Source organism: Mercenaria mercenaria, chromosome 3, assembly GCF_021730395.1.
Source record: "Mercenaria mercenaria strain notata chromosome 3, MADL_Memer_1, whole genome shotgun sequence".
Lineage (NCBI taxonomy): Eukaryota > Metazoa > Mollusca > Bivalvia > Venerida > Veneridae > Mercenaria > Mercenaria mercenaria.
The window spans coordinates 7,652,911-7,680,558 of NC_069363.1; the positions used below are offsets into that span (position 1 = coordinate 7,652,911).

General features: G+C 36.2%; 1 protein-coding gene across 1 annotated transcript in view; it reads left to right on the forward strand.

Moving 5' to 3' along the window:
* LOC123525503 (uncharacterized) overlaps positions 1-27,648 on the forward strand; it is an 86,702-nt gene that overhangs the window by 2,937 nt on the left and 56,117 nt on the right. The window contains exons 2-7 of the mRNA XM_053537824.1: positions 6,766-6,939; positions 7,422-7,658; positions 9,550-9,773; positions 13,569-13,646; positions 20,978-21,072; positions 24,054-24,158. Coding sequence (XP_053393799.1) covers positions 6,816-6,939; positions 7,422-7,658; positions 9,550-9,773; positions 13,569-13,646; positions 20,978-21,072; positions 24,054-24,158 — 863 coding nt within the window. The 5' untranslated portion in view covers positions 6,766-6,815. The remainder of the gene's footprint in view (positions 1-6,765; positions 6,940-7,421; positions 7,659-9,549; positions 9,774-13,568; positions 13,647-20,977; positions 21,073-24,053; positions 24,159-27,648) is intronic.

The window sequence follows — 27,648 nt, forward strand, 5'->3', positions numbered from 1 at the left end:
TGCATAAACACACTATAAGAACATTATCGCACATGCAAATGGTCTAAATATGTATGATACTTACACAGGCAAACATCTGCAGTAATGAAATCTCCCTTAAAAGAAATATGTCAGTATTTTTTAAAAGTGGTGGCGCTGTCTCATCAGTGATGGCGCTATACAGTAGTGGCGGCGCTGTGGTTATGGCATGCGTTTTCTGTTCAATTGTGGCTACCAACTTACACGTCTATATTGTTTAAGATCTGAACAAATTGAAGTTTTATTTCTCATATATATAAACAACAAATCTTCAATCAATAAAAACACACAAAAAAGAAAACATTTCGTAGCTAAGTATTTCCGAAATAAAAGTGTCCGCCACATAATATATCATATGGCCATTTTCCCCCGAGAAATGTATTGTTATACATATCTAACCTGCTGAACTCCATCTGTGCTGAATCATTTTATTACATCTAGAAACAACATACATGCAACATCAGCATGTGGAATTTTCATGAAATGACAGAAACTCAATTTTTACATTTTTTTTTCAAATGTTTTCAGAACATCTATTAATACTTCTGAAATGGTTTTCCCTTTGTTAAAAAGAAAGGAACCGATCGAGTTATCTGCCTGATTAATGACAGAGTCTTCACTTTTACCAAATTAATACAATTAAGTGTCACATTCCTCCATTTCACTAATATTTTCAAGTACCTCTCTATATTCATTGTTATGATTAGAATTGTTTCATATCTTAAATTGTTTCTTGATTTGAAAGCGACCGACTTATCAAAAGTTTTGTTTAATATGGAATTGATTTCAGTTTTTTAGCCCACCATCATCAGATGGTGGGCTATTAAAATCACTCTGCGTCCGTGGTCCGTCCGTCCGTCATTCCGTCCGTCCGTCCGTTAACAATTTCTCGTTATCGCATCTCCTCAGAAACTACTGGGGGGATTTTGACCAAACTTTGTCAGAATGATGTATTGGTACCCTAGTTGTGTCCCCCTGAAAATCAGACAAGTTCAACAATTTTTGAGTGAGTTATGGCCCTTTGTTTATTTCTATATTTTACATAGATTTATTTAGGGAAAAACTTTGAAAACCTTCTTGTCCAAAACCACAGAGCCTAGGGCTTTGATATTTGGTTTGAAGCATCATCTAGTGGTCGTCTACCAAGTTGATTCAAATTATTTGTCTGGGGTCAAATATAGCCCCGCCCTGGGGGTCACATGGTTTATATAGACTTATATAGGGAAAAACTTTGAAAAACCTCTTGTCCAAAACCACAGGGTCTAGGGCTTTGATATTTTGTATGTGACATCATCTAGTGGTCTTCAACTAAGATTGTTCAAATTATACCCCTAGGGTCAAATATGGCCCCGCCCTGGGGATCATATGGTTTACATAGACTTATATAGGGAAAAAACTTTGAAAATCTTCTTGTCCAAACCACAAAGCATAGGGCTTTGATACTTGTAATGTAGCATCATCTAGTGGTTCTCTACCAAGTTTGTTCAAATTATCCCCCTAGGGTCAAAAATGGCCCCGCCCTGGGGGTCACATGGTTCATATAGACTTATATAGGGAAAAGCTTTTAAAATGTTCTTGTCAATAACTACAGCCTTCAAATTTGGACCACATGTATATTTTTGAGTGGCAAGATGAACCTTGACATGAGTTGACCTTGATTTTGACCTAGTGACCTACTTTCACATTTCTGTAGCTACAGCCTTCAAATTTGGACCACATGCGTAGTTTTGTGCACTGGAAAAAACTTTGACCTTGATTTTGACCTAGTGACCTACTTTCACATTTTTGAAGGTACAGGCGTTAAATTTGGACCATATGCATAGTTCCGTGTTTCCAAATGAAATTTGACATTGATTTTGACCTAGTGACCTACTTTCACATTTCTCAAGCTACAGCCTTCAAATTTGGACCACATGCATAGTTTTGTATACTGAAAAAAACTTTGACCTTCACATTGACCTAGTGACCTACTTTCACATTTTTGAAGGTACAGGCTTCAAATTTGGACCACATGCATAGTTTTGTATTCCGAAATAAAATTTGACCTTGATTTTGACCTAGTGACCTACTTTCACATTTCTCAAGCTACAGCCTTCAAATTTGGACCACATGCATAGTTTTGTGTACCGAAACAAACTTTGACCTTTACATTGACCTAGTGACCTACTTTCACATTTTTGAAGGTACAGGCTTCAAATTTGGACCACATGCATAGTTTTTTGTTCAAAAATAAAATTTGACCTTGATATTGACCTAGTGACCTACTTTTACATTTCTCGAGCTACAGCCTTCAAATTTGGACCACTTGCATAGTTTTGTGTATCGCAATGAACTTTGACCTTAAGATTGACCTAGTGACCTACTTTCACATTTCTGTAGCTACAGGCTTCAAATTTGGACCACATGCATAGGATTGTGTACTGAAACAGACTTTGACCTTGACATTGACCTAGTGACCTACTTTCACATTTCTCAAGCTACAGCTTTCGAATTTGAACCACATGCACAGTGTTGTGTACGGAAATGAAATTTGACCTTGAGCTAGTCAATAAATCTTGAAATTTGGAACACTCAGAAATGGCACATTGGTGGGCGCCAAGATCACTCTGTGATCTCTTGTTTTTACCTATTTTTTGATTAGTGAACAAATTAAGCCCTTTTTCAAAGTTTTTGAGTGATGGTATTTTGGAGGAGTATGTGTTCTTGTTGTAGAACTTGCCTACAGTGAGATAAATGTGTTCATTTGAATTGATCTCTTTGGAGAAAAAGGCTAGGCAAGATACCGTTCTTCTTTTAAGTTATTAGGAGAGACCAATTTTCCCTTTTCGCTCGAGACTTCCTATCTGTAACGGATAAACAGTGTCTGCATGATACTTGAATATATAAAAGTTTTATAATTTGATAAAAAAATTAGTCGTTCAATCATTATTCACACACATGCTTCAAAATAACTTTAAAATATTAGATTTAAAAAGGTAAATGACAGTCTCTGTAATTACACCTTATTTGTTATGAATAAAACTACTTATTTGTTGTCAGACGTTTTAACGCTAACCGTCCGCCACAGTGCCACCACTACTGTATAGCGCTACCACTGATGTGAAAGCGCCACCACTTTTAAAAATGCAGGTGTGTTTCATTTACAGGACATTTCATTAATACTATGTATGTCTGTGTGAGTATCATATACATTTAGACCATTTGCAAGCGCGATAATGTTCATATATTATGTCTATGCATGGAAATTTAGCTGGAATGCATACAGATGTCAAAATTTACGAAGGTCGGAATCAGGAGAAAAGCTTTTGGCACCATGATTTAAATAATATCTTAACGACATTACAGTCAACCTGTAGTAATAATGTTCTTACGCGGCACTACATTCTCCGATTTTTGAAATAATTTATATCAAAGAAAGTGTAATGTAAAATATAAATTTTACTCACCTGTTTACATTTTGAAACCAGTGATAGCTGCACCATGGAAATGTCGATTGCTCTTTCCCTTATCACCACTTTTTGGTGGTGGCACAAGGGTTAAGTAGCCGTGCTATAGCAGTTCAATGTTGCTGTTAGCATTTTTAGCTCACCTGTCACATAGTGACAAGGTGAGCTTTTCTGATCACCCTTCGTCCGTCGTCAGTCCGTGCATCTTGTGCGTGCGTGCGTCAACAATTTCTTGTCTTCACAATAATGGTTTCATTTATGATTTGATTTTAACCAAACTTGCACACAACTTGTATCACCATAAGATCTTGGTTCCTGTCTTGAACTGGCCAGATCCCATTACAGGTTCTAGAGTTATGGCCCCTGAAAGGGCCAAAATTAGCTATTTTGACCTTGTCTGCGCAATAGCAGCTTTATTTTTAATTTGATTTTTACCAAACTGGCACACAATTTGTATCACCATAAGATCTTGGCTCCTTTCTTGAACTGGTCAGATTCCATGATGGGTTTCAGAGTTATGGCCCCTGAAAGGGCCAGAATTAGCTATTTTGACCTTGTCTGCACAATAGCAGCTTCATTTATGATTTTATTTTAACCAAACTTGCACACAACTTGTATCACCATATGATCTTGGTTCTTTTCTTGAACTGGCCAGATTCCTTTATGGGTTCCAGAGTGATGGCCCCTGAAAGGGCCAGAATTAGCTATTTTGACCTTGTCTACACAATAGCAGCTTCATTTATGATTTGAATTTAATCAAACTTGCACAAAACTTGTGTCACCATAAGATCTAGGTTCCTTTCTTGAACCGGCCAGATCCCATAATGGATTCCAGAGTTATGGGCCCTGAAAGGGCCAAAATTAGCTGTTTTGACCTTGTCTGCACAATAGCAGCTTCATTTATGATTTTATTTTAACCAAACTTGCACAAAACTTGTATCACCACAAGATCTTGGTTCCTTTCTTGAACTGGCCAGATTCCTTCATGGGTACTAGAGTTATGGCCCCTTAAAGGTCCAAAATTGGCTATATTGGCTTTTGCAGCCATATAGAGACTTCATTTATGGTTTTATTTGATACAAACTTCCAAAATATCTTCAACAACAATAAATCTTGATTCCATGACAAATCAGATCCATTCGTAGGTTCCAGAGTTATTTTATATCTGATTACCTCCCCTGATTGTAATCAAAATGGATTTATATCAGTAAGTACTTATTTGAAATTTCATTATTGTCATTAGTTGGACCGAGTAAATGAGGGTAGATAACTTTGGACTGATATTATGTCAAATTACCTCCGTTTATTTCAAATTAAAATGGGTATATCTCCGTAACTAATGAAGATACTGATCTGAAATTTCATTTATGTCAACAGATTTATTTGGCAGATCCTTCTTTTGTTAACTTACAGTCATTTTTAGCTCGACTATTCGAAGAATAAGTAGAGCTATCCTACTCACCACGGCGTCGGCGTCGGCGTCGGCGTCACACCCTGGTTAAGTTTTTCGTACCAGTCCACATTTTGACAAAGTCTTTTGAGATAAAGCTTTGAAACTTTCAACACTTGTTTACCATCACCATGTCCAATTATAGGCAAGAGTACATAACTCTGTCAAGCATTTTGACTGAATTATGGCCCCTTTTGACTTAGAAATCTTGGTTAAGTTTTTCGTACCAGTTCATATTTTGACAAAGTCTTTTGAGATAAAGCTTTGAAACTTTCAACACTTGTTTACCATCACCATGTCCAGTTGTAGGCAAGAGTACATAACTCCATCAAGCATTTTGGTTGAATTATTGCCCCTTTTTGACTTAGAATTCTTGGTTAAGTTTTTCGTACCAGTCTACATTTTGACAAAGTCTTTTGAGATAAAGCTTTGAAACTTTCAACACTTGTTTACCATCACCAGGTCCAGTTGTAGGCAAGAGTACATAACTCCATCAAGAATTTTGGCTGAATTATGGCCCCTTCTGACTTAGAAATCTTGGTTAAGTTTTTCGTACCAGTTTATATTTTGTGTAAAGTGTTTGACAAATGGCTTTGAAACTTTTATATCTTGTTCAGTATTATAGTCTCTATCAATAGGCAAGAGTACATAACTCTGTCATCTTTTTTGGCTGAATTATGGCCCTTTTTGAACTTGGAAATTGGTTCTGTTTTGGTATATGTCCATGTTTTGTCAAGACTATAAAATTATTTTGACATATGGCTTTTAAACTTTAAACATTTGTTTATCATTATGATTTCCATCTGTAGGCAAGAGTACATAAGTCTGACAACTATTTTGGCTGAATTATGGCCCTTTTTTCGACTTCAAAATTTTTGTCAAAACTATTTGAACTGTGGCTTTGAAACTTTTAACACTAGTATATCAACATGATTTCCATCTGTAGGCAAGTGTACATAACTCTGTCAACTATTTTGACTGAATTATGACCCTTTTTGGACTTGGAAATTAGTTAAATTTTTCATACAAGTCCATATTTTGCCAAACATATAACTTAATAACATATTTGCCATCATGGTCACACATTGCCATTTAGTGCAAGACTAATCGAAATCCACAAATACAGGAACATTTTTTGCTGAATCCATTTTTTTCTTTTGTCTGAAAATCTATGGAAATATTTTGACCCCATTCTTCAATCAATTCTTTGTATAGTCGAGCGCGCTGTCATCAGACAGCTCTTGTTTTTTAATTACTTCCCATTTACGTTACTATAAATAGCTTGTTTTTAGTAACTTTTTTATTATTGGCCGTAGGGAAAAACCGAGACCACTTTTCTGTGGTACAACATGGATGGTACCTTCAAGTTTTAGGTGTATTTTGACATATCTATACCTTGTAAGATTTTTTTTTTCTTTTTGGTTTAATTTCTTCCCTTTGTTGTTCCTGTCCTTTGGACTTAGATATTTTTTCTGATGACCTTCTTGTCCTCAAGTGCAATGATAACAGGTGAGCGATATAGGGCCATCATGGCCCTCTTGTTCAGCAAATGTTAAGCTTTATTTTGATACCAACCATTGATAACAATTTGCAGAAATAAAAAAGTTACAGGTAAAAAACCTCATTTTCTGTCAGAGTTTATCATCAGTACCAGTATAGTTGTTTTTTGGTAAAACAAAAATGTGTATGCCCTCAAATCTATATGATTTTACAGTACTATCTGGAATACCTGATACAACGTACTTAATCTGTGATTATTGTTTCTTGAATCATTTGAAATTATTATTGTAGTTTCATTTCTTTTAAGAACATATCAACAGTATTATCATAATGTTGATTTTATTTTTTCAGGAAATGATATGATGCTGTATTGAGTTAACACTTCTGACTGGGGAGCAAAAATGGCATATCTTGTAATAGTCCATGTACCTTATACACCCTTCACAGAGGTGGAGGAAAAGAAAGGAGATACATGTATCAACAAGTCTGTAATACAAACAAGAGAGGAAGAAAATCAGCTAACAGGTAGTGTGCATACTCCTGTTACAGTGTTTGTCCTAGTAACTTGCTAGCTCAGGATATTTTGATCGAAAGTTTCCTAGTCGAATTATTAAGCACTGCAACAAGGCTGTTTGTAACCAAAAATGTGTTTGTCTCTTTATATTTGTTGTGCACATGCTGTCATCCTTTTTGGGAATTATCAGTTCTATTGCCAAAAGCAAGATACTAGTAAATGTTCCCAAGAATCTCTTTGCTGCATTTACTTAAAGTTCTTAAAATTAACTGTAGTCACTAGTCAGTCATGTCAGTTATAGCTTTTAATGCAAGAAGTGAATACAATTGCCCAGGTAGTTATAAAGAGTAAATATATTTTTTTACCTGTGTTAAACAACAGTTTCCTATTCCTAACAAATATTGCATACTCCATTTAAACAGACCATGTGCATGTAAACCTGAAAGTCACTATAAAAGTATTTCTTTAATACTAGTTTATGTGTCTGTATCAGTTGACAGTGGCATTGCGGATAACAATAAACTAGAAAGTGATCAAGATAAAGAAGTTGATGAAGAGGGATCTGCAAACCTGACTGATGCTGTGTCTGTATCTAATGATGACGTGGAGGGTCCTGCCAAAGAAAACACTTCAAAGCAGAATGAAGACACACCTATACCTAATGGGGAAGTAGAAAGACCAGCTGGAGAAAGCACTGAGGGAACAGAGGAAGAAAGTATTCCAGGGCAAGGTACTCTTACTTTTTGGCTCACCTGTCACAAAGTGACCGGTGTCCGTCGTCCGTCCGTCCGTGCGTGCGTCCGTAAACTTTTGCTTGTGACCACTCTAGAGGTCACATTTTTCAAGGGATCTTTATGAAAGTTGGTCAGAATGTTCATCTTGATGATATCTAGGTCAAGTTCGAAACTGGGTCACGTGCCATCAAAAACTAGGTCAGTAGGTCTAAAAATAGAAAAACCTTGTGACCTCTCTAGAGGCCATATATTTCACAAGATCTTCATGAAAATTGGTCAGAGTGTTCAACTTGATGATATCTAGGTCAAGTTCGAAACTGGGTCACGTGCCATCAAAAACTAGGTCAGTTGGTCTAAAAATAGAAAAACCTTGTGACCTCTCTAGAGGCCATATATTTCACAAGATCTTCATGAAAATTGGTCAGAACGTTCACCTTGATGATATCTAGGTCAAGTTCGAAACTGGGTTACGTGCCGTCAAAAACTAGGTCAGTAGGTCAAATAATAGAAAAACCTCGTGACCTCTCTAAAGGCCATATTTTTCGTGGGATCTGTATGAAAGTTGGTCTGAATGTTCATCTTGATGATATCTAGGTCGTTTTCAAAACTGGGTCACGTGCAGTCAAAAACTAGGTCAGTAGGTCTAAAAATAGAAAAACCTTGTGACCTCTCTAGAGGCCATATATTTCATGGGATCTATATGAAAGTTGGTCTGAATGTTCATCTTGATGATATCTAGATCAAGTTCGAAAGTGGGTCACATGCCGTCAAAAACTAGGTCAGTAGGTCAAATAATAGAAAAACCTTGTGACCTCTCTGGAGGCCATATTTTTCAATGGATCTTCATAAAAATTGGTCAGAATGTTCACCTTGATGATATCTAGGTCAAGTTTGAAACTGGGTCACGTACCTTAAAAAACTAGGTCAGTAGGTCAAATAATAAAAAAACTTTGTGACCTGTCTAGAGGCCATACTTTTCATGGGATCTGTATGAAAGTTGGTCTGAATGTTCATCTTGATGATATCTAGGTCAAATTTGAAATTGGGTCAACTGCGGTCAAAAACTAGGTCAGTAGGTCTAAAATTATTAAAATCTTTTGACCTCTCTAGAGGCCATATTTTTCAATGGATCTTCATGAAAATTGATCTGAATGTTCAACTTGATGATATCTAGGTCAAGTTTCGAAACTGGGTCACGTGCGGTCAAAAACTAGGCCAGTAGGTATAAAAATAGAAAAACCTTGTGACCTCTCTAGAGGCCATGTTTTTCAATGGATCTTCATGAAAATTAGTGAGAGTGTTCACCTTGATGATATCTAGGTAAAGTTCAAAACAGGGTCACGTACCTTCGAAAACTAGGTCAATAGGTCAAATAATAGAAAAACCTTTTGACCTCTCTAGAGACTATATTTTTCGATGGATCTTCATGAAAATTGGTCAGAATTTTTATCTTGATAATATCTAGGTCAAGTTCAAAACTAGGTCACATGAGCTCAAAAACTAGGTCACTATGTCAAATAATAGAAAAAACGACGTCATACCTGAAACTGGGTCATGTGGGAAGAGGTGAGCGATTCAGGACCATCATGGTCCTCTTGTTTAGTATGACATTGGCACCGTAAGGCTTAATATTCTTGAATTGTGTTACAAGCTGATAATGCAGTTTCTGGCTGTATGACTGTTTTTCAAAGCTTTTTTATGTGCCAGATAGATCTAAATCCTCTTTTAAAGTTGACCTTCAATTTTTTGCAGCAAATCTGTTTAAGTTATTTGTTAGACAAGGACATTTTCTACTTGTTTTAATTAATAGCTTTTTGATTTATTCTAATTTGTCATTCTTTCAACAATTTTGGTAAAATGTGAAGAAAATGTGCAATTTTATTTAAGGCGAATCTGAAACTGACAAAGATACAAATATTGAAGGGAGTAGAGTTCTACAAAATGATAAAGAAGATGAGTCAGAAGATATAATTGGGAAATGTGTAGAACCTGAAATAGGTGCTGGAAGGGAAGATCCTGAAAAAGATGTGGAAGAAGATAAAGCCCCTGAGAGTCTCAGTGAGGATGATTCGCCCTTGACGCCATTGTTCCAGAAAATACCTATACATAGAGTGTGTATTAATTTTGCATTCTAATTCTGAAAAATCCATTCAAATTCAAATTTCAAATTCATTGACGTCACAAAGGCATATTATTAGCTCGACTATTCGAAGAATAAGTAGAGCTATCCTACTCACCACGGCGTCGGCGTCGGCGTCACACCTTGGGTTAAGTTTTTCGTACCAGTCCACATTTTGACAAAGTCTTTTGAGATAAAGCTTTGAAACTTTCAACACTTGTTTACCATCATCATGGCCAGTTATAGGCAAGGGCACATAACTCAGTCAAGGATTTTGGCTGAATTATGGCCCCTTTTGACTTAGAAATCATGGTAAGTTTTTCGTACCAGTTCATATTTTGACAAAGTCTTTTGAGATAAAGCTTTGAAACTTTCAATATTTGTTTACCATCACCATGTCCAGTTATAGGTAAGAGCACATAACTCCATCAAGGATTTTGGCTGAATTATGGCCCTTTTTGACTTAGAAATCTGGGTTAATATTTCGTATCAGTTCATATTTTGACAGTCTTTTGAGATAAAGCTTTGAAACTTTCAACACCTGTTTGCCATCACCATGCCAGTTAAAGGCAAGAGTACATAACTCCATCAAGGATTTTGGCTGAATTATGGCCCCTTTTGTCTTAGAAATCTTTGTTAAGTTTTTCATACCAGTTCATATTTTGACAAAGTCTTTTGAGATAAAGCTTTGAAACTTTCAATACTTGTTTACCATCACCATGTCCAGTTATAGGCAAGAGTACATAACTACATCAAAGATTTTGGCTGAATTATGGCCCTTTTTGACTTAGAAATCTTGGTTAATATTTCGTACCAGTTCATATTTTGACAAAGTCTTTTGAGATAAAGCTTTGAAACTTTCAACACCTGTTTACCATCACCATGTCCAGTTATAGGCAAGAGTACATAACTCCATCAAGGATTTTGGCTGAATTATGGCCCATTTTGACTTAGAAATCTTTGTTAAGTTTTTCGTACCAGTTCATATTTTTTGTAAAGTGTTTGACATATGGCTTTGAAACTTTTATCACTTGTTTAGTATAATAGTCTCTATCTGTAGGAAAGAGAACATAACTCTGTCATCTATTTTGGCTGAATTATGGTCCTTTTTGGATTTTGAAATTGGTTCTGTTCATACAAGTCCATGTTTTGTCAAACTATTTGACATATGGCTTTTAAACTTTGAACACTTGTTTATCATTATGATTTCCATCTGTAGGCAAGAGTACATAACTATTTTGACTGAATTATGGCCCTTTTTGGACTTTGAAATTGGCTCATATATTGCCATTTAGTGCAAGACTTATCGAAATCAAAGTAATACAGGAACATTGTTTGTCTAATCTATTTATTCCTTTTGACTGAATATCCGTGGAAATATTTTGACCCCATTCTTCAATCAATTCTTCGAATAGTCGAGCGTGCTGTCATCAGACAGCTCTTGTTTTGGGTCATGTAGGTAGGCGTCAAGAAAGATTTGATCTACTATTTTATATTAAAGACATTTCAGAATCGAAATGATATAACAGAACAGTGTTACACTTAATTCACACACACACTGTATCAATTATTAATCATGCAGAATAACTCACTGGACATCTTTGCACTCGTAAGTTATTCGGCGGGATGTGTTACTTTCAGTATTTTAACACTTTTCAAACACATTTACACATTGACATCATGGTGACCTACTACATATGTAGTATATATGCCATACATGCGCCATAATAAATAGTACATCTGTATTTCATCTACTTGCTTACATAAAAGACGTATTAGAATCAGAATATTTAGACATTGTTCTGCTATATATTATTTCTTAATTATAACATAATGGCATAACTCCCAGTGTATATATTATTACCTGAATTTTAAATTATAAATACAGGTATAAATTATCAAAAGTGAAAAATATGGAGAATGTGTCTAGTGTTTAAATACCCTTAATGTCTTGTTCTTGCATGTTCAGTATTACTTTATATGCTAGTTATGTCAGTGTTAAATAATACATAATACTGTGAAATGATGAATATTCGTGGGGGACTAATTTTCATGGATTTCTTGGTTAAGTCAATCCATGAAATTTAATCCCAGCGAACAAGTAAAATTCCCATTCATTTTATGTTGAAAAGTTGAAATCCACGATTCATATCCCTACGAAATTGCCGTTTTGACCAAAACCACAAAATTTCATGCCCACGAAATTAAATGATTTTACAGTAATCATCAACTTCATATGTGAAGGAAGAACATCTACTATACTTCTTGCAGTGTTTCAGGCATGAGTAAACACTTACAGGTTATTAACTTTGTATCGGGGAAATATGCACAAGTTCTTCAGTGGGAATATTGCGCGACTAAGGAGCGCAATATTCTTCCGCTGAAGAACAAAGGCATATTTCCTGATGCAAAGATAATAACCTTTTTATTAGCTCATCTGATTTTTTGAAAAAAAATGATGAGTTATTGTCATCTCTTGAGCGGTTGTCGGCGTCGGCGTCTGCGTCGTTGCCTGGTTAAGTTTTATGTTTAGGTCAGCTTTTCTCCTAAACTATCAAAGCTATTGCTTTGAAACTTGGAATACTTGTTCACCATCATAAGTTGACTCTGTATAGCAAGAAACATAACTCCATCTTGATTTTTGCAAGATTTATGGCCCCTTTTGTACTTAGAAAATATCAGATTTCTTGGTTAAGTTTTATGTTTAGGTCAACTTTTCTCCTAAACTAGCAAAGCTATTGCTTTGAAACTTGGAATACTTGTTCACCATCATAAGCAGACCCTGTACATCAAGAAACATAACTCCATCTTGTTTTTTGCAAGAATTATTGCCCCTTTTGGACTTAGAAAATCAGTTTTCTTGGTTAAGTTTTATGTTTAGGTCAGCTTTTCTCCTAAACTGTCAAAGCTATTGCTTTAAAACTTGCAACAGTTGTTCACCATCATAAGTTGACCCTGTACAGCAAGAAACATAACTCCATCCTGCTTTTTGCAAGATTTATGGCCCCTTTTGGACTTAGAAAATATCAGATTTCTTGGTTAAGTTTTATGTTTAGGTCAACTTTTTCTCTTAAACTATTGAAGCTATTGCTTTGAAACTTGCAACACTTGTTCACCATCATAAGCTGACCCTGTACAACAAGCAACATAACTCCATCCTGCTTTTTGCAATAATTATTGCCCCTTTTGGACTTAGAAAATCATTTTCTTGGTTGAGTATTATGTTTAAGTCAACTTTTCTCATAAACTATCAAAGCTATTGCTTTAAAACTTGCAACAGTTTTTCACCATCATAAGTGGACACTGAACATCAAGAAACATAACTCTATCCTGCTTTTTGCAAGAATGATGCCCCTTTTGAGACTTAGAAAATCATGGGTAGGACAATATTTCTATTACACAAAAAAAAAATCAGATGAGCGTCAGCACCCGCAAGGCGGTGCTCTTGTTACATACGCATCTACACGTATAAATATTATGTCAATATCATAAATATGTTCAATAGCCCGAATAGGATTGACAATACTGAACTAAATAGAAAAAAATAGTGCAACAACACACACTGAATTACGTCACACACCCGATATGAAATTCAGGCGTCAGTGTATGGAAAAATATTGACGTTTCCGGTACCAGTGTAACTTAACGGGGAATAGAAACGAGTATGTAATAATTGGTGTTATTTGTAGTAAAGGATGCACATTTTACACAGTTGCTTGATTCAACAAAATATTTTAGTTCATTATAATAATTTTTATCCCAAAAATCATGCTTTAAATATTTTCAGAGAGTTGAACAAGAATTGATAAAGATGGAAGTTAACAATGTAGATATAAGAACAGTAGGATGTGGAACATATCAAAAGGTAATAAAACTATGTTCTTACTTTCTCACAAAGTAATTCAGATTTTTAACTTTCAGTTAAATTTTTATTCATTTTTAGCTCACCTGAGCACAAAGTGCTCAAGGTGAGCTTTTGGGATCGCCCTGTGTCCGGCGGCGCGGCGGCGTCGTCAACAATTTGACTGTTAACACTCTAGAGGTCACAATTTTGGCCCAATCTTAATGAAACTTGGTCAGAATGTTACCCTCAATAAAATCTTGGACGGGTTTGATATTGGGTCATCTGGGGTCAAAAACTAGGACACCAGGTGAAATCAAATGCAAAGCTTGTTAACACTGTAGAGGTCACAATTTTGGCCCAATCTTAATGAAACTTGGTCAGAATGTTGCCCTCAATAAAATCTTTGACGAATTTGATATTGGGTCATCTGGGGTCAAAAACTAGGTCACCAGGTCAGATCAAAGGAAAAGCTTGTTAACACTCTAGAGGTCACATATTTAATCTTTAAAATATTAATATTTAAAAACTAAGTCACCAGGTCAAATCAAAGGAAAAGCTTGTTAACACTCTATGAATGTTAATCTTGATGATCTTTAGGTCAATAGGTCAGGTGAGCGATACAGGGCCTTCATGGCCCTCTTGTTTGAAAATTAGTCAATATCAGATCAAAATATTAACAGAAAGAATAATAGTCCCAAAGACATTTTGCAATTTATTAGTTTGACTATTCAAAGAATAGGTAAAGCTATTGGACTCACCAATGCCTGGGCATCCATTTCGTTGTCCCGATTTAGGTTTGCCATTTTTAGCTCACCTGAGCAATGCTCAGGTGAGTTTTTCTGATCGCTCAATGTCCGGCGTCCGTCGTCCGTCGTCTGTCGTCTGTCGTCTGTCGTCTGTCGTCCGTCGTCTGTCAACATTTAGCTTGTGTATGCGATAGAGGCTGTATTTTTCAATTAATCTTCATGAATATTGGTCAGAATGACAACCTTGATGAAATCTAGGCCGAGTTCGAAAATGGGTCATCTCGGGTCAAAAACTAGGTCACTAGGTCAAATCAAAGAAAAACCTTGTGTATGCGATAGAGGCTGTATTTTTCATTTAATCTTCATGAATATTGGTCAGAATGATTGCCTTGATGAAATCTAAGCTGAGTTCGAAAATGGGTCATCTCGGGTCAAAAACTAGGTCACTAGGTCAAATCAAAGAAAAACCTTGTGTATGCGATAGAGGTGGTATTTTTCAATTAATCTTCATGAATATTGGTCAGAATGATAACCTTGATGAAATCTAGGCCGAGTTCGAAAATGGGTCATCTCGGGTCAAAAACTAGGTCACTAGGTCAAATCAAAGAAAAACCTTGTGTATGCGATAGAGGCTGTATTTTTCAATTTTTCTTCATGAATATTAGTCAGAATGATAACCTTGATGAAATCTAGGCCGAGTTCGAAAATGGGTCATCTTGGATCAAAAACTAGGTCACTAGGTCAAATCAAAGAAAAACCTTGTGTATGCGATAGAGGCTGTATTTTTCAATTGATCTTCATGAATTTTGGTCAGAATGATTGCCTTGATGAAATCTAGGCCGAGTTCGAAAATGTTTCATCTCGGGTCAAAAACTAGGTCACTAGGTCAAATCAAAGAAAAACCTTGTGTATGCGATAGAGGTGGTATTTTTCAATTGATCTTCATGAATTTTGGTCAGAATGATTATTTTGATGAAATCTAGGCCGACTTCGAAAATGGGTCATCTGGGTTCAAAAACTAGGTCACTAGGTCATATCACGTAAAAACCTTGTGTATGCGATAGAGGCTGTATTTTTCAATTGATCTTCATGAATTTTGGTCAGAATGATTGCCTTGATGAAATTAACCCCAAGTTCGAAAATGGGTCATCTGGGGTCAAAAACTAGGTCACTAGGTCAAATCAAAGAAAAACCTTGTGTATGCAATAGAGGCTGTATTTTTCAACTGATCTTCATGAAATTTAGCCAGAATGATTACCTTGATAAAATCTAGGCTGATTTCGAAAATGGGTCATCTGGGATCAAAAACTAGGTCACTAGGTCAAATTGAAGAAAAACATTGTGTATGCAATAGAGGATGTATTTTTCAATTGATCTTCATGAAATTTGGTCAGAGTGATTGCCTTGATGAAAACTAGGTCGGTTATGAATATGGGTTATCTGAGGTCAAAAACTAGGTCACTAGGTCAAATTAAAAAAAAATCTTGTGTATGCGATAGAGACTGTTTTTTTCAGTTGATATTTATGAAATTTGGTCAGGTTGATTGCCTAAATGAAATCTAGGTCGAATTTGAATATGGGTCATCTGAGGTCAAAAACTAGGTCACTTGGTCAAATCAAAGAAAAAACTTCTGTATGTGATAGAGGCTGCATTTTTCAGTTGATCTTCATGAATTTTGGTCAGAATGATTGCCTTGATAAAATCTAGGTCGAGTTTGAACATGGGTCATCTAGGGTCAAAAACTAGGTCATATATAAGAAAATGCTTGTTTTATCGCAAGAGACCAATTTTTTGGTCCAATCTTAATGAAAATTGGTCAGAATATTTGTTTCCATGAAATCACTAGGTCAAACATGTTTTACACTGTTATGGAGTGTTTCTTAGGTGAGCGACCTAGGGCCATCTTGGCCCTCTTGTTATGCCCCCCTTCGGTCGGTCAGTCTGTATGTAGACCAATCCGTTTCCGGATGATTACTCAAGAACGCTTGGGCGTAGGATCATGAAAGTTGATAGGAAGGTTGGTCATCACCTGCAGATGACCCCTATTGATTTTGAGATCTGTATGTCAAAGGTCAAGGTCACAATGACCCTGAACATTTAAACGTTTTCCGGATGATAACTCTAGAACGCTTGAGCCTAGGATCATGAAAGTTGATAGGGAGGTTGGGCATGACCAGCAGATGACCCCTATTGATTTTGAGGTCAGTATGTCAAAAGTTCAAGGTCATAGTGACCCGGAACATTTAAACGGTTTCCGGATGATAACTCAAGATTGCTTAGGCCTGGGATCGTGAAAGTTGATAGGGAGGTTGGTCATGACCAGCAGATGACCCCTATTGATTTTGAGGTCAGTAGGTCAAAGGTCAAGGTCACAGTGACCAGGAACAGTTAAACGGTTTCCAGGGGATAACTCAAGAACGCTTGGGCCTAGGATCAGGAAAATTGATAGGGAGATTGATCATGACCAGCAGATAACCCTTATTGATTTTGAGGTCATTTGGTCAAAGTTCAAGGTCAGAATGGCCAGGAACAGTTAAACGGTTTCTGGACAATAACTCGAGAACGCTTGGGCCAAGGGTCATGAAAAATGATAGAGAGGTTCATCATGACTAGCAGATGACCCCTATTGCTTTAAAGATCAGTAGGTCAAAGGTCAAGGTTACAGTGACCCGGAACATTTAAACCGTTTCCAGACAATAACTTGAGAATGCTTGGGCCTAGGATCATGAAACTTGATAGGGAGGTTGGTCCTATAGATTTTTAGGTCAGTAGGCAAAAGGTCAAGGTCACATTGACCCGGAACAGTTAAACACTTTCCAGACGATACCTTGAGAACGCTTGGGCCTAGGGTCACTAAACTTAATAGGGAGGTTGATCGTGAGCAGCAGATGACCCCTGTTGATTTTGAGGTCAATAAGTCAAAGGTCAATGTCCCATTGAACCAGAACAGTAGAACTTTTGTTTACAGTGAGCAAATAATTTCTGTTCCTTGTGCAATTACTGAATGCACCAAAGGGGGCATTTCGTGTTCGACAAGCTCTTGTTCAGCTGGAGTTTGGGTCTCAAAACTGGAGGTTTTTTATCGACATAAATTAAGCGTGCGACCACAAAACTTAAGAGACAAAATCCAACATTTTCGGCCACACAATAACGCATAAAACTACACCAGAAGCAATCCTCATAACTCTTCATTTGAATTTTGACAGAGTTATGCCACATTTTAACTTACATTTTTTTGGTTAAAGTTTTATATAATGTCAAATATCTGTTACATTCAAAGCTATTGACTATTATGCCCCTTTTACTGGCAAAGCTTTTATTGCCCCTTTTACAGGCAAAGCTTTAATTCAGAGTCAATCACTAAGAAAAGACGAGCATGCTGTCTTACAGAAGCTCCCTCTTGTTCTAACTTTAAACTTTCTTAACAGATTAAATTTGTAGAAACAAAGTATCAATTTAGGTCTGAAATGGTGGTGCACATGCATTAACATTATTCTACTCGAGGACTGAAAAAAAAAACGAAGCTCTAAATTGGTCTGAACACAACTTATAAATTATGTAAATTCCTTACCCCACCCACTTTCGTATAAAAATACTGATCACTAATGATTTTGACATGAAAAACAGAAAACAGAAATTCATCGACATGTATTTACCCTTACCAAAATAATGTAGATTGATCATGTTATAAAATCATTTAGTGTGTGTTTTCATCCAATTTTCAATGAAATAAGTCCGATTTTAGTAGCAAATTAATTTGGTAAACATTGGAAGAAAATGGCGTAACTGCATAAGGGGAAATAACGTTCATGTTCTAAAAATAGTAATGGGTTGGTTTTTCCAACAATTATTTACGTGATTTTATTACCGAACAAAACTTTTCTTTGAATAATTAAAAATTCATTTCAGCTGGGAATTATTTCTTATGACTGGGAGTTTTTTGCTTCAAACTGGTAAAAAATGGAGCCTAATTGGCATTGAGAATGGGCCGATATTCGGCCCCGTGAGACAGGTGAAAAAGGCCTTGCTTGTCTAATCCCTTATCAAAACAAACAATTAATCATGTTATCAAAATTCACCTGTGAAAAACAACTCCTTCCTCCAGCTACATGTGTGTCAAACATGTATAATACACAACAGTCAGTGACACTTTGATTTACTGTGTAAACATGTTTGGCACTCCTCGGTAATTATCAACCTAGTCATTTTTTTTGAAAAGCGGGAGAATTATGGTTTTGGTCGGGAGATGGGAGGCAAGGTGAAAAAATCGGGATTTTGACCCTCCCGCGCGGGAGATTACATGTATGCTTAACATTTAAATTTGTAGAAACAAAGTTTCAGTTTAGGTCTGGAATGGTGTTGAACATGCATTAACATTATTCTACTCGAGGACTGAAAAAAAACCACAAAGCTCTAAATTCATAATTTTAACATGTCCAAAACATTGCGGAATGATACTAGTTTCACTTGGGTAATGATTACATTTTACTTGGACTTTATCATAGACTCCCTGTGTAAAATCTCAAACTTTAAACTAAAATAAAGGTATTAAATCCATATAATATTTCAATGAAACTTCAAAATTTTGTTGTTTGTAGCATCATCTGGGGCATGTGCAGTGAAAAATCTTAATTTGATTTCTAAAATAGTGTATAATTATTTCTAAAGTCACTATATGTTAATTGTAAATATACTTAGTTATACCCAAGTGGAAACTGGCAGGTACTCGAAAATGCAGCTCTCTGATTGGTCAGTTAACAGGATATAATAGACTCCTAGCAACATTTATCTATCCATACATCAACTTCTGGAGATTTTTTACATAGCCACATTACGCAAGTGTATCTGATTTTACTAAATTTGAATCATTTACAATACAATTTGCATTAAGAGACCACCTAAATGACAGCAAAAAGTAGTCTCTGAATACAGTAGGGTTATTATAACAGTAGCTCTATCTGGGATGCTGTATTCAGCTCTCGTGGATTTTTGCCAGATCGGATCTCACGAGGCACGCAAATGCCGAGTGTAATCCAATCTTGCAAAATACATTAGAGCTGAATACAAAATCCCAGAGCTAGCTACTGTTATAATGATCCTTTTATTATATACCTCTACTTTTTTGTTTGTTGTTTTGTTATTGAAGAAATCTTCAATGTTTATCGATATTAAAATGGAACTTAATGAAGTTTTTATGTGTGCTATTTATTGAACTGTGTCAGGTCATGCATATTAATGAAAGTAGTCCGGCAGCATACAATACAGTAAGGTACAATACGGAATTTAAAAGGTACAAGACGGATTTTTTTTTTCTGCCTGTTCATATTTAATTGTGAAATACAAGCTGACTTTTTAGCTCTACTGAGCCAAAGGCTCATGGTGAGCTTTTGTGACCACTCAATGTCCGTCGTCCGTCCGTCAACATTTTGTAAAAAAATCTTCTTGAAAACCACTGGGCAGAATTACACCAAACTTCACAGGAATGATCCTTGGGTGGTCCCCTTTCAAAATTGTTCAAAGAATTTAATTCCATGTAGAATTCTGGTTGCCATGGCAACCGAAAGGAAAAGCTTTAAAAATCTTGTCCAAAACCGCAAGGCTTAGAACCTTGATATTTGGCATGTGACATCATTTTATGGTCCTCTATCAAGATTGTTCAAATTATGCCCCTGGGGTGAAAAAAGGCCCCACCCCGGGGGTCACAAGTTTTACATAGACTTATATAGTAAAAAACTTTAAAAATCTTCTTGTCTAAAACCACATGACCTAGGCCTTTGATATTTTGTATGTAGCATTGCCTTGTGGTCCTCTACCAAAATTGTTCAAATTATGCCCCTGGGATAAAAAGAGGCCCTGCCCTGGGGGTACCAAGTTTAACATAGACTTATATAGGAAAAAAAACTTTAAAAATCTTCTTGCTTGAAACTGCAAGGCTTAGGCTTTTGATATTAAGTAAGTTGCCTTTCCTAGTGTTTCTCTACCAAAATTGTTCAAATTATGTCCCTAGGAAGAAAAGAGGCCCTGCCCTGGGGGTACCAAGTTTTACATAGACTTATATAGGAAAAAAAAAAGATCTTCTTGTCTGAAAGTTAAAGGCCTAGGCATTTGATATTTGGTGTATTACATTGCCTGGTGATCTCTAAGAAGTATTTCAAATTATGCCCCTGGGGTGAAAGAGGCCCCGCCACGGGGGTCACTTGTTATGATTATGAGTTATATAAGAAAAAATACTTAAAAAATTATCAGGTCATATTTCCTAGACTGTTTAATTATAATTACCTGATGACCCAAGCGATTAGGGATCACTTGACTGTGACCTTGACCTACTGACCTACTTTCTTGTTTTTTAAGATACAGCCTTGAAATTTAGATGACATGACAGTTTTGCACACCAATCTTAAATCTGTCTTTCAGTGACCATGAATGTGACCTACTGACCTACTTTCTAATAGTTTAGCATCAGTTTGTCATTTGAAACATGTGGCTCATATTACTCAGGTGAGCGCTTCAGGGTCATCGTGACCCTCTTGTTTACAGAATTTATATAGGTATATAATAAATACATTTATAACAGCTTTGATTTATTATACATTTTGGATTTTCAGTTTTCTTTTGTACAAAATGACAGTAAGAGGTGTGAGCAGATTCTCAACAGGCTAAAAGGTATTGGTGTTGGTATCACTGCAGGATCTTCTGTTAGGTAAGTATCATATGTGAACTATTTGAGTTTTAAAGCAAAATAAAGATCATGGATTTACTGTTAGATGTTCCATGAGGTCAGTTTTGGGTGAGTTTTAAAGCAAAATAAGTATCTTGATTTACTGCAAGGACTTCTATAAAATTTGTATCAAGTGTAAACTATTGCCTTCTTATGACCTGAGTTTTAAAGCAAAATATGGATCTTAGTTTTACTCCAGGATGTTTATTGAGTTGAATTTCGAGTGTGAGCTATCGTTTTCTTTCTATCTGAGTTTTGAAGCAAAATAAGAATCTTAATTTTAATGCTGGATCTCTTATGAGGGATTTTCAAAGTATTTGTTGGTGTGAAATTGATGCTGGTTTTGGCATTGCGTGAGGGATTGAACAAGTGTTTGCTGAATTGTTTTTTAGCTTGTCTATTCAAAGAATAGTCTAGCTATTCTACTCACCCTGGCATCGGCGTTGCCGTCGGCGTCACACCTTGGTTAAGTTTTTTGCATGCAAGTACATACAGCTATCATTTAAAGGCATATAGCTTTGAAACTTATTTTTTCTTTTTCTAGGTCAATTACCAAACTCACTGGGTCAAGTTCCATAACTCTGACATGTATTTTGAGCAAATTATGCCCCCCTTTGGACTTAGAAAATTCTGGTTAAAGTTTTACAGGCAAGTTACTATCTCCAAAACTAATGCACATATTGAATTGAAACTTAACATGTGTCTTTGGGGTTATAAAACTAGTTGATAGCACCATGTCCCATAACTCTGACCTTCATTTTGGCCAAATTATGCCCCCTTTTTGGACTTAGAAAATTCTGGTTAAAGTTTTGCGTGCAAGTACATACAGCTGTTACTAAAAGGCATATAGATTTGAAACTTATTTTTTCTTTTTCTAGATAAATTACCAACCTCACTGGGTCAAGTTCCATAACTCTGACATGTATTTTGGACAAATGATGCCCCCTTTTGGACTTAGAAAATCCTGGTTAAAGTTTTACGTGCAAGTTACTATCTCCAAAACTAATGCAGATATCGAATTGAAACTTGTTGATAGCATCAAGTCCCCTAAGTCCGACCTGCATTTTAGCCAAATTATGCGCCCTTTTGGACTTGGAAAATCCTGGTTAAAGTTTTGCGTGCAAGTACATACAGCTATTACCAAAAGGCATATAGATTTGAAACTTAATTTTTCTTTTTCTAGATCAATTACCAACCTCACTGGGTCAAGTCCCATAACTCTGACATGTATTTTGGGCATATTATGCCCCCTTTTGGACTTAGAAAATCATGGTTAAAGTTTTACATGCAAGTTACTATCTCCAAAGCTAATGCAGATATTGAATTGAAACTTAACATGTGTCTTTGGGGTTATAAAACTAGTTGATAGCATCAAGTCCCATAACTCTTGACCTTCATTTTAGCCAAATTATGCCCCTCTTTGGACTTAGAAAATCCTGGTTAAAGTTTTGCGTGCAAGTACATACAGCTATTACTTAAAGGCATATAGATTTGAAACTTATTTTTTCATTTTCTAGATCAATTACCAACCTCACTGGGTCAAGTCCCAGAACTCTGACATGTATTTTTGGCAAATTATGCCCCCTTTTGGACTTAAAAAATTCTGGTTAAAGTTTTACATGCAAGTTACTATCTCCAAAACTAATGCAGATATTGGATTGAAACTTCACATGTGCTTTCGGGGTTATAAAACTAGTAGATAGCATCAAGTCCCAAAACTCTGATATGCATTTTGGTCAAATTATGTCCCCTTTTGAACTTAAAACTCATTTGATATTTAACATTTTGGGTAATATTTTCCTGCTTCTGGGACAATATTTCGAATAGTCGAGCTTGGCTGTCTTTAATACGGACAGCTCTTGTTTAATAAAAGCAATAAAAATATTTATATTGGGAGTTGGGGAGAATGTACAGATTATTAGTGCAGTATTGTGATATAGCATATTAGATGTTGGTACATATAAATGCAGGACATGTTTTTAGCTCACCTGGCCAAAGGCTCATGGTGAGCTTTTGTGACCGCTCATATCCATTGTCAGTCGTGCGTCGTGTGTCCGTCAACAATTTCTAAAAAAATCTTCTCTTGAAAACCACTGGGCAGAATTACACCAATCTTCACAGGAATGATCTTTGGGTGACACCCTTTCAAAAATTTTCAAAGAATTGAATTCCAAGCAGAACTGTGGTTGCCATGGCAAAGGAAAAACTTTAAAAATCTTCTTGTCCAAAACCACAGTTCATAGGGCTTTTATATTTGGCATGTAGCATCATCTAGTGGTCCTCTACCAAGATTGTTCAAATTATCTCCCTTGGGTCAAATATAGCCCCGCCTTGACATGGACTTGTATAGGAAAAGAGTAGATAGAGCCTTGAGATTTGGATGACAAGTACAGTTTTGCACACCGATCCTAAAATTGACTTTCAGTGACCACAAATTTGACCTACTGACCTACTTTCTTAATATTTTAGCATCAGTTTGACATTTGAAACATGTAGCTCATATTACTCAGGTGAACGGACCAGGGTCATTATGACCCTCTTGTTCATATTTCACATACACCAGACTAAGGATGAAAATAAAACAAAGCTGCTGTATTTGAATTCCTTCCTTGTAATTAACATATATGTTGAATTTAAACCGGTGTCCTCTTTAATATCTTCACAAATATGACTTTAAATCTTAAACATCAGCTAACAAGTAATGGATTACTACATTTTAAATTTGCACTTTCAGTTACCATTTTAAATGACTAGACCCTCTATATAGGCAAATTTTAACATTTTTTTTTAACTTAAATCCATAAAGAAAATTTGTTTGTTCAACAATGTAAGATAGGAATACAGGTCATGCAACATGAACAAATATGTTTGTTTCTTTTCCATGAAATTACAAGATCTATTTCCCTTATGTTTCAGTAGTTCACTTAAATACATGCACTAATACTTCATTCCTGTATCTTCAGTGTGTTCCCATCCAGTGTTCATGAGTGGGTGGAGCCTGAGGTAGAAGACAAACTAACAAATGTTGAAGGTGCTGATGAAGATTCTCCTGGAAAGAAAAAAGAGGAGTAAATATTTTGTTCTATTTTTTCATTAATGGCTGTTCTGTTTGATTATCTTGTTGTTTGTTGTTTTATGAACTAAACAGTGAAACTTATGAAAATGCTTTGGCTAAAGGTCACACATACTTGATATGTTTTCACTGTACAGACAAAGTTTTGGTAGAGTATTTGTATGCACTAAATGTACTGGCATTTTGGCTATTACTTTGTGTGTACATATGTTAAAATAGTTGGCTTACCATTTAGAGTCAATATAGCTAGAAATATGTGAAAACATTTTCTTTTTGCAGTTAAGATAAAAATATATAGATAAGAGGGGCATATTGAAAGTAGTGTGGCATAATTCCTTCTGTTTTACATTATTATGTCTCCCACACCACTGTGGTGGGAGAGATATTAATTTTCTCCTATCTGTGTGTTCGTCCGTGTGTATGTCTGTCACAAAACTTGTCCGCACTCTAAGTCGAACATTTCCCATCCGATCTTCACCAAACTTGAACAAAATGTGTTTGCCAATAAGTCCTCGGACAGGTTCGATAACTAGTCAAATCGGCCCAGGCATTTCAGAATTATGGCCCTTGAAATACCAAAAATTGCTAAAAATCGCTGCCAGTATCCGCACTTCAAGTCATTGGTGCATGGTTGATGCCAGTAACCGCACTCTTAAGTCATTGGTGCATGGTTGACCAGATACATAACTATTCAGATGATTAGGCAGTTGTGGGAGACATGTGCTTTTCTCAAAAGCAGCCCTAGTATTTTTACTGTGTTACTAATACAAGAGATAGCTTTGCTATATTTTTAGCTCACCTGTCACAAAGTGACAAGGTGACAAGGTGAGCTTTTGTGATCGCGCGGTGTCCGTCCGTCCGTCAGTTCGTGCGTCTGTCCGTAAACTTTTGCTTGTGACCACTCTAGAGGTCACATTTTTCATGGGATCTTTATGAAAGTTGGTCAGCATGTTCATCTTGATGATATCTAGGTCAAATTTGAAAATGGATCACGTGCCTTCAAAAACTAGGTCAGTAGGTCTAAAAATAGAAAAACCTTGTGACCTCTCTAGAGGCCATATATTTCACAAGATCTTCATGAAAATTGGTCAGAATGTTCACCTTGATGATATCTAGGTCAGGTCCAAAACTTGGTCACGTGCCATCAAAAACTAGGTCAGTAGGTCTAAAAATAGAAAAACCTTGTGACCTCTCTAGAGGCCATATATTTCATAAGATCTTCATGAAAATTGGTCAGAACGTTCACCTTGATGATATCTAGGTCAAGTTCGAAAGTGGGTCACATGCCGTCAAAGACTAGGTCAGTAGGTCAAATAATAGAAAAACCTTGTGACCTCTCTAAAGGCCATATTTTTCATGGGATCTGTATGAAAGTTGGTCTGAACGTTCATCTTGATGATATCTAGGTCATGTTTGAAACTGTGTCACGTGCGGTCAAAAACTAGGTCAGTAGGTCTAAAAATAGAAAAACCTTGTGACCTCTCTAGAGGCCATATATTTCATGAGATCTTCATGAAAATTGGTCGGAATGTTCACCTTGATGATATCTAGGTCAGGTTTGTAAATGGGTCACGTGCCTTCATAAACTAGGTAAGTAGGTCAAATAATAGAAAAACCTTGTGACCTCTCTAGAGGCCATATTTTTCATGGGATCTGTATGAAAGTTGGTCTGAATGTTCATCTTGATGATATCTAGGTCAAGTTCAAAAGTGGGTCATGTGCCTTCAAAAGCTAGGTCAGTAGGTCAAATAATAGAAAAACCTTGTGACCTCTCTAAAGGCCATATTTTTCATGGGATCTATATGAAAATTGGTCTGAATGTTCATCTTGATGATATCTAGGTCAAGTTCGAAACAGAGTCATGTGCGGTCAAAAACTAGGTCAGTAGGTCTAAAAATAGAAAAGACTTGTGACCTCTCTAGAGGCCATACTTGTGAATGGATCTCCATAAAAATTGGTCAGAATGTTCACCTTGATGATATCTAGGTCAAGTTCGAAACTGGGTCACGTGCCATAAAAAACTAGGTCAGTAGGTCACATAATATAAAAAACCTTGTGACCTCTCTTGAGACGATACTTTTCATGGGATCTGTACGAAAGTTGGTCTGAATGTTTGTCTTGATGATATCTAGGTCAAGTTCGAAACTGGGTCAACTGCGGTCAAAAACTAGGTCAGTAGGTCTGAAATTATTAAAATCTTTTGACCTCTCTAGAGGCCATATTTTTCAATGGATCTTCATGAAAATTGATCTGAATGTTCACCTTGATGATATCTAGGTCAGTTTCGAAACTGGGTCACTTGCGGTCAAAAACTAGGCCAGTAGGTATAAAAATAGAAAAACCTTGAGACCTCTCTAGAGGCCATATTTTTCATGAGATCTTCATGAAAATTAGTGAGAATATTCACCTTGATGATATCTAGGTAAAGTTCTAAACAGGGTCACGTACCTTCCAAAACTAGGTCAATAGGTCAAATAATAGAAAAACCTTGTGACCTCTATTTTTCAATGGATTTTCATTGAAATTGGTCAGAATTTTTATCTTGATAATATCTAGGTCAGGTTCAAAACTGGGTCACATGAGCTCAAAAACTAGGTCACTATGTCAAATAATAGAAAAAACGACGTCATAGTCAAAACTGGGTCATGTGGGAAGAGGTGAGCGATTCAGGACCATCATGGTCCTCTTGTTAACTGACTGCTTTAGTGGGTTTTTAGCTCACCTGAGCCAAAGGCTCATGGTGAGCTATTGTGACCGCTCAATGTCCAGTGTCCGTCGTGCTTCGTCCGTCCGTCAACATTTCCTAAAAAAATCTCCTTCTTGAAAACCACTGCGCAGAATTCCATGCAGAACTCTGGTTGCCATGACAACCGAAAGGAAAAACTTTAAAAATCTTCTTGTCCAAAACCACAGGGCCTAGGACTTTGATATCTGTCCTCTACCAAAATTGTTCAAATTATCCCCCTAGGGTCAAATATGGCCCCGCCCCAGGGGGTCACATGGTTTATATAGACTTATATAGGGAAAACTTTGAAAATCTTCTTGTACAAAACAACATGGCCTAGGGCTTTGATATTTGGTATGTAGCATCATCTAGTGGTCCTCTACCAAGATTGTTCAAATTATCCCCCTAGGGTCAAATATGGCCCTGCCCCGGGGGTCACATGGTTTATGTAGAGTTATATAGGGAAAACTTTGAAAATCTTCTTGTACAAAACCACATGGCCTAGGGCTTTGATATTTGCAGGCTGTCCAGCGTCCCTAAAATTCCTACTTTTTCCTATTTTTTTTCAATTTGGCTAAAATTCCTATTGTTTAAAAAAAATCAAAGGAAATTCCTAAAAAGGCCCTATTTTTTCATAAAAATTCCTAGTTTTTTAACTTTTTTGCAATGATCAAAAAGAGAAAATGTTTTAAATGTTGTTTAAAAGTTCTTCTAATTCAGAAAAAAACAGTTTAGCACAGTTCAAAGCAGTTTACCAGTG